The sequence below is a fragment of the Geospiza fortis genome, unplaced genomic scaffold, assembly GCF_000277835.1.
Source record: "Geospiza fortis unplaced genomic scaffold, GeoFor_1.0 scaffold237, whole genome shotgun sequence".
NCBI classification, from domain to species: domain Eukaryota; kingdom Metazoa; phylum Chordata; class Aves; order Passeriformes; family Thraupidae; genus Geospiza; species Geospiza fortis.
In genome coordinates this window covers 1,402,966-1,411,739 of record NW_005054319.1, presented here as the reverse complement: position 1 = coordinate 1,411,739, position 8,774 = coordinate 1,402,966, and the positions used below count along the sequence as shown (strand labels likewise).

Sequence of the window (8,774 nt, the reverse complement as noted above, 5' to 3'; positions counted from 1 at the left end):
GTTAGAAAACTGTTGAACTCTGTAGTCTCCTGCTCCCAGACCAGTTTTTTAAAGCAAAAACCCATCAGCTCTTCCAGTTCTACCAGGTTTTGGTCAGGAACACTGCTCATTCCTGATGGGAAAATCTTGAACCTGCACTAAAAGAAAAGAAATTTCACACCTTACATGTTTCAGTTATCTTGTTACTGTCCACTCAGGAAATCAGGGATAAAAGGTCAGCCCAGGTGCAAAGAGAAAAGAGGACAGTGCAGTAGAGGCCAGAGGGGCAATGAAAATACAGTAGTAGCAGAAGAAACACATCAACATTCAGTTATAAACTTTATTTCAAAATTCAACAGTTCAAAGAAAATTCATTGCAATTGTTTTAGCTTTTCAAAGATCCCAAAATAAATTATATAAAATACTTGCACAGTTCTAAATATTAAAAAGATCATAAAAATTAATGGTGCTCTCATATGCCAAGATTAATCCTTTTCCATTTTGACTACATTAGAAGTTGCCTGTGCAGGGATTATTTTTAGAGCTATGCAGGAAACAATACAGTTTTCAGGTCTTGATGCCTCAGTAAAGATTTACAGGCAAAGGCACTTAAGGGCAAAAAGAGATCAAGAGAGATAACATCCCATTAAAGTCAGATCTCTGCACTCACACACAATCTCTAACTAACACTGCTGCAAACTGCAGATGGTTTTAAGGCAGAAACATTATTCCATATTGACAGAATGGAAAGTGTGCTTTTAGATTACACTGGATACAGGGGAGTTTCATTTTCATTCAAGGCCTTGACACCCCCACAAGGTTTCCAGGGCTTTCTACAGAGGTGTTTTTCAGAAACAGTGTGTTTGTACAGGGCCTATCTTGGCAGATTTGAGCCTCACTGATTTTTACTGTCCTCAGCTCCCTGTGGAGGAAAATGCCATTTATTCAAAAATTAACTTTTTCTTCCTTCTTTGTGCCACAATTCTTCCCAGATTTATGGGTGCTGGCATTCAGATAGATTACCACAGAACCAAACCTAGTGTCAATTACTACTCCCTCCAGCACATTCCATCACAGTGTACAACAGAACAACACCTAAGGCTGATACTGTGCAGGCTTCCCTTCCTCCTGTACCACACCAAGCTCCTGATGTGGAGTGAACACATAATTACCTTCCAAAGTAAGGTATGAGTTTGAAAGCCATCTCAATGTTAGTATCAGATCTTTGATAGCTGGGAGCACTCCCAAATTTAGAAAGTTTTAGACACATTTTGATTCACCTCAGAGAACACTTGTTCCTTTTCACTCTGGTTTCTGCCTGTGTCTGGTCATTCCAAGCTCCCATCTCTCATTAATCCCAGAATTTGTCTATGGACAGTGCTGCTGCTGGCCACATGCTCAGCTCAAACACAAACCCTCCTGCTCTGTATCAACTCCCTAATACTGTCACATTGCTCATTACAGCACAGTGAAGTAAAAGAATGTTTTCTTTATTGCATTTGCTGCCCCAGTACCTCCCTATAGGATGACAGCCAGGCAGGTATTTGGTATCAGCCTTGGTCCTGACACATCACACACTCTCCCTTTAATGTGTCAGGCCTCATCTCTGGTTACTCTCTGGAGAGATCCATGACAGAGTCACAGTTACAGACCTGAAACATTATACACAACAACTCAGTACAGCACTGCTTCCATTTAGCAAAATGACCCTTCTTCTTAATGTGGCTTCCAGAAAAAGAAAGAAACATATCCCAGCTTCTACCAGAAGGATTCTATCCCTTTTCTTTTACGTATATTTTTTTATCCTTCCTGCAGATGACAGTCATGTGACCAAAGCACCAGCAGGAAAAATTTACCCAGTGGGAGTGCAAATGACATTCTTCAGACTGCTTTGGGTATGGAGAGCTCCCAAAACTGCCTTTGGAAATAGCACAGGCAGCATTTCCACCGAGGGGATTAAATGAAATCAGCTGCATTGTGCTGCAGCCATCCAGTTTCCTCTTTGGCTCTAAGTACTGGCACAAACTATGATAAGCCTCAGATAGTCTTCATTGAAATCACAGAACTGAGACAGCCCTGACTTATTGGTATTCTGAGGAACAGTGGTGACTGATTTTTAATTTAGAAAAGCTGATAAAAATCTTATATTTAAGAGTGTGCTTTCTGTTTACAGGAGACTTTATTACTCTTTGATGACAAAGAAACCATTAGTGTTTCCAGCAAACCTTCACCACGTGCTTGTAAAATTAATTTCCCCTTCCAATAAGTATCTTGATTTATCTAGCTCACCTTAAAAAAAAACTCACACACATTTCAATGTCTTTGAAGGATGTTGGTGCAACAGTAGGAACTATCCAGTCCAAAAGTACAGCCTGCAGAGATCTGGAAAGACCCTCTCTGATGAAATCCTCAACAGCCCATCAGGCTGTTTTGTTTGGTCTTTGCATGGATAATCACACTGTGAGTGCTTTTTCTGGATGCAGTACTGATTTCTGTTATAATCCAACCTACCAGTTCTGCTCCCAAACTAAACTGCCCCAATTAGATATGAGCAATGTAGTCAGGTGAGCATTCCAGACAGTTCTATCTCCCATGTCAAATATTTTTACACATTAAGAGTTGACCCTGCAAAACACTCATAATTTGTGACTTTTTAAGCAGAAAAACCACTCACAGGGGTATCCCTTCAGAGCACACTGCTGCTGATACACACCTGCCCTGACAAATGCCAAAAGCTGATTATGTCATCAAACATTTCAACACAAAGCAGTACCACACATGTCATCATACATACACAGGAAAAAGTCAATAAATAAGAAAACCCAGCTGATACAGTGGGCCTAGAATAGTCCTATGGCAAAGAAATGGCTTTCTAAAAGCTTTTACAAGGTCTGCACAGACTGTAAATGTTCAATATAAAAATAAAAAGATATTAAAATATGATACAGTAAAAATTTTAAATAGTAAAGCAGAGATAGCAAATACCAGTTGTACCCCTTTCATATATGGGCTAAAAACTGGAGTTATGCCATGTACCACTTTCTGATTGAACAAATTATTTTATTGACCTGAAACAAAACTTTGTTTGGCATTAAATATCTTAAGGCTTTATTGCTTTCATTTAAATTTGGCAACTGAATTTATAATCCTCATTAAAAACATTGAGGTGTTTTGGTTGAGTTTATAAATCCAAACTCTCTGTGTACCAGGAGGGTAAGGTTAACAGTCAGTCAGTGGCTTTTAGCCATAAAGTCTGCAGAGAAAACATGTCAAAGAATTACTCATTTGTGGCTGAAATCATGTGAAGTGTCATTAAAAAGGGGCTGATATTCCCCCTTTTTCCATCTTTGATATGCTTGATCTTGGTACAAATAGTTTTGTTGGTGAACCAAGTAATTCCAGACCACCAGAGGCTGTTAGCAAACCTTAAAGGTGGGTGTGGCTTTTCTTCACCTGCAGCAAGGGAGGGACAACGACATCGTCGGAGTCATCGGAGTGAGCCTCGTCCAGGGCCACACAGGGGGCAGAGCAGGACCTGCCTGAAAGGATTCCAGCAAACAAGCTCATCAACACACAGCACTGACCAAAACAAACCCTTGGGCCACGTGAGCTATTCTCTGAGCCAGCAAGTTTCCAAGTTTACCTGGAGTCATCCAGTTATGGATGGCTGTGATCGTTTTGTGCATGGAGCTGTTTGTGCTCCTCTTTAATGAGCCACAGTGCACAGCAAGGGCTGAGCTGACACACTGACCATGCATGAGCTCTCTTATTGCCTTTAAACCTTTGCAAGGGGTTACACACACCAAGTAAGGCCATTTGATACTGAAGCCATTGCAGGTCAAAACCAAATATTTATTAAATGCCCAGAAAAGGAAAAATTGACCCAAGCTTAAACTACACAGAGAGGTCACAATGAGAACTTGACTCAAAAATAGACAGAACAAAGGGAAATAGATGCAAAAAAAACCTCACTGTCTTTAACCCTTACACATGTAAAACACCCAAAATATTGTACACATACTGTTCTACTATAATGACAATAAAAACAGTGACCACACCATTGGGTTTTCCCTTTTTAAAAAATTTTGTTTCTTTGCTCTTTTCCTGGATGTGTTTCTATGCATCTCAACCATTCCAATGTTTGAAGAAGTGTTCAGGTTGTGAACAGATATTCCTGATGATTCCAGTAAACACTGGAGAATCAGAGGCATGAAATCAATATGTACGAAGTCCCTGACACAGGAAGAGCAGAACCAGCAGCTTATAACCCCTGTGCAAGAGATGTAGGAGCTAAATGATGACTGCTATTAATACCTTCCAGCACAATATCCTCCCCTCAGCTATTAATACCTTCTAGCACAATATTCTTCCCTCAGCTCCACTTCTTTTTCAGTTTCAAACATAAATTCCCTGAAAAGACTCTCCCAGAGAAGAAAACAAATCAAGGCAACCTGTGGTAGAAAGAGGAAACTGGCAAGAAGCCACAGTCTGAGGTTTTGACCTGAACTGGAGGGCACACAGAGAATATTATCCAGGGACAGCAGACCTGCCACAGGGCTTGTAGTGAAATAAGAGATTTCTGACACAGGAAAAAAACATCCTGGTATGGAAGAGGAGGCATACACAGAAAGTGGAACATGGAATAAAGAAAAGGGACCACAACTGGCCCAGGAATAGGAAAAGAGTGACAGAGCCTGTGAATGGCAAGGGGGATGCAGGGAGGCCATTCCATTACATTGACCTCAGCCTAAAAAGCAAGGAAACACATGATTTTCTAGTTAAGTGAAAATCTCTGCATCAGACAACAAATAATGTCAGAGTTTTTCAGGGAGATTTATGAGACAGTACCACTGGTGATATGGAGGAGCAAAGGAAACTGTCAAAACCAGGCATGCTAACCAGAAGAAGCAACTCTAAGAATAAACATATTATACATGAAATAGCTTAATATTATCCAAATCACCCTTGATTATATCCTGCTCTGACATATGAGATTTTCTTGTCTTCATTTTCAGTTTGATTTCAACTTTATCTTGGCGCTTGTGAAGGCTAAGCACTGATATGGTCTAAGGGTTGTATGTAAATTCATTAGGATTCCAAAAAAGCCTGAAATGAAGTTAACAGTTGCAGCCAGAGTGGCCAGTAATATGCAAAGAGAAACACTGCCCTTAATCAAGATTGCTGTGCATGTACAGAACATATTCTTCCTTCCTGTCACTCCCCTGACAGAACAAAACAAAACACAACACCAAGTTTCACAGGCTGAATCGCTAATTTCTCTTTCATTTCATGGGAAACAGCAGAAATGGCTCTATAAAATCCCCAGGTCCTGAAGACAAGCAAAGCAGCACTGAATAATACACTTTTTAAAAATGTTTTCTTTTCCTAGAAAATACAGAGCTATCTAACCTGATGCAAACAATGACTTATAAGTCTGCAATGCTACACCAGGATTACATACATTCATTCTGGCAGATGTATAAGGTGTTTTAAAACACATTTTCATCTTCCCCATTGTTCTTCAAATAATGCCAGAGGGGTAGTGAATTGAAATGATTTATTGCAACACAGATATTGACTGAAAGCTTAAGATCATTTTAAGACCTAGAGGTCATGAAATGCAAGTCTGGACTTGGGACAAATGAAGAAAAAACTTGTTCAACAGCTGCATGATTTAAAGCTGTAAGAATTTGATTGCTTTTAAATCACTCAGCTGCTCAACAAGCTCCTTGTCTCACATCCTTCCCAGGCTGCAGGATGACCACTGAAATCCCAATTTACCATCAAACCCCAGTTTTGCCAGTGGATTTTTTCGTCAATCATGAGCCCAGAATGGCAAGGGTGGACTTTTAGTTAAACTTAAGCTACATAAATCCACATGGAAAAAAACCAAACAGATCCTTGAGGGGTTGCATTTACACCAGCATGCTCTCCTTCCTTTAGGAGGCTTTTCCTAATTCATTTTTTGGGAGATTTTGGTTCAACACTCCATGCACCAGGATCTAATACTTCAGAGATCTCAGTGCCAGGCAGACTTTTGGGCAGCTGTGCAGTTACAGAAGCACATCCCCAGTGTGCCTCCCCACAAACCACCTGGATACATTCTGTCCTCATCCTAGAGCTTGAAAACATCTCCCACATTGAGAAAATCAGCAGCAAACAAAACCTGCTCTGCTCCCAATCACTCCTTTTTGATATTCACCAGGAAAGGACTGCAAGGAACAAAGTTTCAGAGTATGGTTTCCTCTGTTTCTCTTCCAGTATAAACTATCCCAGAACTTCTTCACTCATCACCTTGTCATAATCTGCAATAAAACTTAGCTTAGGAGACTTCATAGCTAGACAATGACTGTGCCCTGCTGGTACTCACTCCTATGACTGTGTTCACAAGGCTTGCTCATCTTACACTCCTCTGTGGGTCCTAGAAGGACTAAACATTTAAGGGATTCTTTCTCTTTGAGCAGAATTTCAGAACTGATTTACCCTGGCTTTAGAGTGAGCATGCCAATAATGACTACTGCAGTAGAGCTCAGGCAAATCAAGGTGCTGCAGCATTATTTTTTTCCTGGATACTATCACCAGACATAATTAAAGTCACTCAAAACTCAAACATCTTCAGAAGCAAGGACTTCCTTCACAAAGCAGAACGTGCCTCTGAATATGGAACACAGTGAAGTTTCTTAAACACATTTTCTTCCACTGAAGTGCTACCTCTGTTTTCACAAGCCCTGCAAATCTGGCTTATTCCCCACCTCCTATCTTAGAGAAACAGCCTCACTGCTTACAGCATTCTCTGTCTCTGAGCAAGCCTGCAGGGACTGAGAGCTTTTCATGGACAAAAAATCCTGAGCCAGTGTTTCTCAGGTCGCACTCAAAGTTGCTCCTTTTTTCCCCAACTGGTCCATAAAAGCCTCAAATATCCCACTCTGGACAGAACCAGCCCTTTTCAATTTAACTCCTTTGAAGCTGCATGTCTAAGGCTGTCTTATCTGCAGCATTGCTTTGTCTTTCTTACTCAGTACTTCTAACATCCTCCTAAAAGCCTCTTTGGCTTTAACTCTATCTTCTCACAAACAGCAATAAGGAATCCAAGAAGAAAACCAAAAGGCACAAGAGCCATAAAAGAGACAGATTTTCTCAGTTTGTATTACAGTGGTACTTGCTGGCAAGGTTATCCAGGACTTCATTTTTCCCCTTACTGCAGCAACTGAAAAGTGCTGAAAACACCATGACCAAGTGCACACGGCTGCCTAGGATGGCTCTTTTTAGCAGATGTCTGCCTGTCTTCTGCAGAAACTAAGTCAGGGTGGTGGAAATGCTCTCAGCTTGTCTATGGCTGAGGGCCCAAAATGTGATGGGAAGTACCATACCCCAGCTACAGGGCTGAAAAGGAAGCAGAGAGGCAATGCAGGGGAACACCATGTTCCCTCAATAATTACCACTTACATCAGAGAGACCTTCCAAGCCACAGCTGGGACAAACAGACAAAGCTCTGTGAAGAAGCTGGTGCTGAGACTGTCAGAGCTTTTCTTTTTTATGCAGGGAACTGCACGTGCCAGTAGAAGCAACATGCTACCAAATGAAGCCACCCACAGGGAGTACAAGGCTGCACATGTGTGTGCACATGCAGATGTTCTCTATAAAACTGTGCAGGCACCCACTCAAAACACCCAGACTTTTGAACACAGGGGAGGGAGATTACCAGGAAGAGGAGATGTGTGGACTGAAGATCCCTGGAGTGCTGCTGAGCCTGGTCTCTTCTCTGAGCTGGGAACTGCAGGATCTGCTTTCTCACTGGGGGCACTGGGCACAGAGGGCCTGCAAAGAAACACACTCAGAGCATGAGGCACAGAACAGTGTTTGCAGTCTCTCTGCACAGGCTGTGCTGAAAAGTTTCTTCTGTTGCTGCTCTATCACCTGCAGAAGTGAACCCAGACACTGAACAGAGGTGACAGCCATGTACCTCTCCTTGTAACCATGGCAGCTGACATTAAAAACTTTCAGAGCAGTAAACCCTGGAGAGAAAGGAAGTATTTCTCAAGACAGAGTCACCATAAATCTAAGCAAATCCCTGCACCCTGCCTGAGCTAAGTGACTGGATGGTATTCTAGCTTCTCCCTCTTCTTCTTCCACATAACCCTTCACCTGCACATGCCAGGGCTTCAGATTCACACATTAAGCAAATGGATCAGCAATCTGTGTGGTAACAACAGCAACCTTTCTGTTCCACAGAGGAATTATTATGATTTCACTTTACTTTCACTCACTGCTATGGAAGAGAACATGCAGCAGAACATGGGAACACTCCTGCTGCCACAAAGCTCCTTTTAGGTCCACATCTTTTGAATCTTCTCAGGAACTAGCTCACCCTTGTCTTTTCTTATAACAATGGCCTTGTTCTCCTTCTCTGCTAAGGAACTCACACTAAAAATCTATTAAAAAAATACTCCTGTAATAAAAATGATTTTGCTATTGCATGTTGTAGAAATATCTACTCCTGGCTTACCTCTCCTGAAGGGATTCTGTACGTGCTAAGTGAGCCCTGAAAATGGACTGGATGAATGTCACAATCTCATCTCTCTCCTTGCAATCAGAAGAAAAGCTCGAGGAGTCTGACATGGAAGACAGGCAGGAGTTCTGCAAAGCAATCAGATTAAAGAAAACTGACCTTTTACAGATTGCACAGAAGCTCTACAGAACCTTTCACAATCTTCTTGATTGTGAAACTGGCAGTAGAACAAACATCCCCATCTTTTGGTCTGCAGTTTTTAAGGTTCTGTAAGACTAAATCAGCA

General features: G+C 41.5%; 1 protein-coding gene across 1 annotated transcript in view; it reads right to left on the bottom strand.

The window, feature by feature from the left end:
- Positions 1–305: 305 nt before the first annotated feature.
- IQCE (IQ motif containing E) overlaps positions 306–8,774 on the bottom strand; it is a 25,016-nt gene continuing 16,547 nt past the window's right edge. The window contains exons 20-22 of the mRNA XM_031056559.1: positions 8,486–8,616; positions 7,682–7,797; positions 306–3,518 (exon numbers count right to left, since the gene is read on the bottom strand). Coding sequence (XP_030912419.1) covers positions 3,406–3,518; positions 7,682–7,797; positions 8,486–8,616 — 360 coding nt within the window. The 3' untranslated portion in view covers positions 306–3,405. The remainder of the gene's footprint in view (positions 3,519–7,681; positions 7,798–8,485; positions 8,617–8,774) is intronic.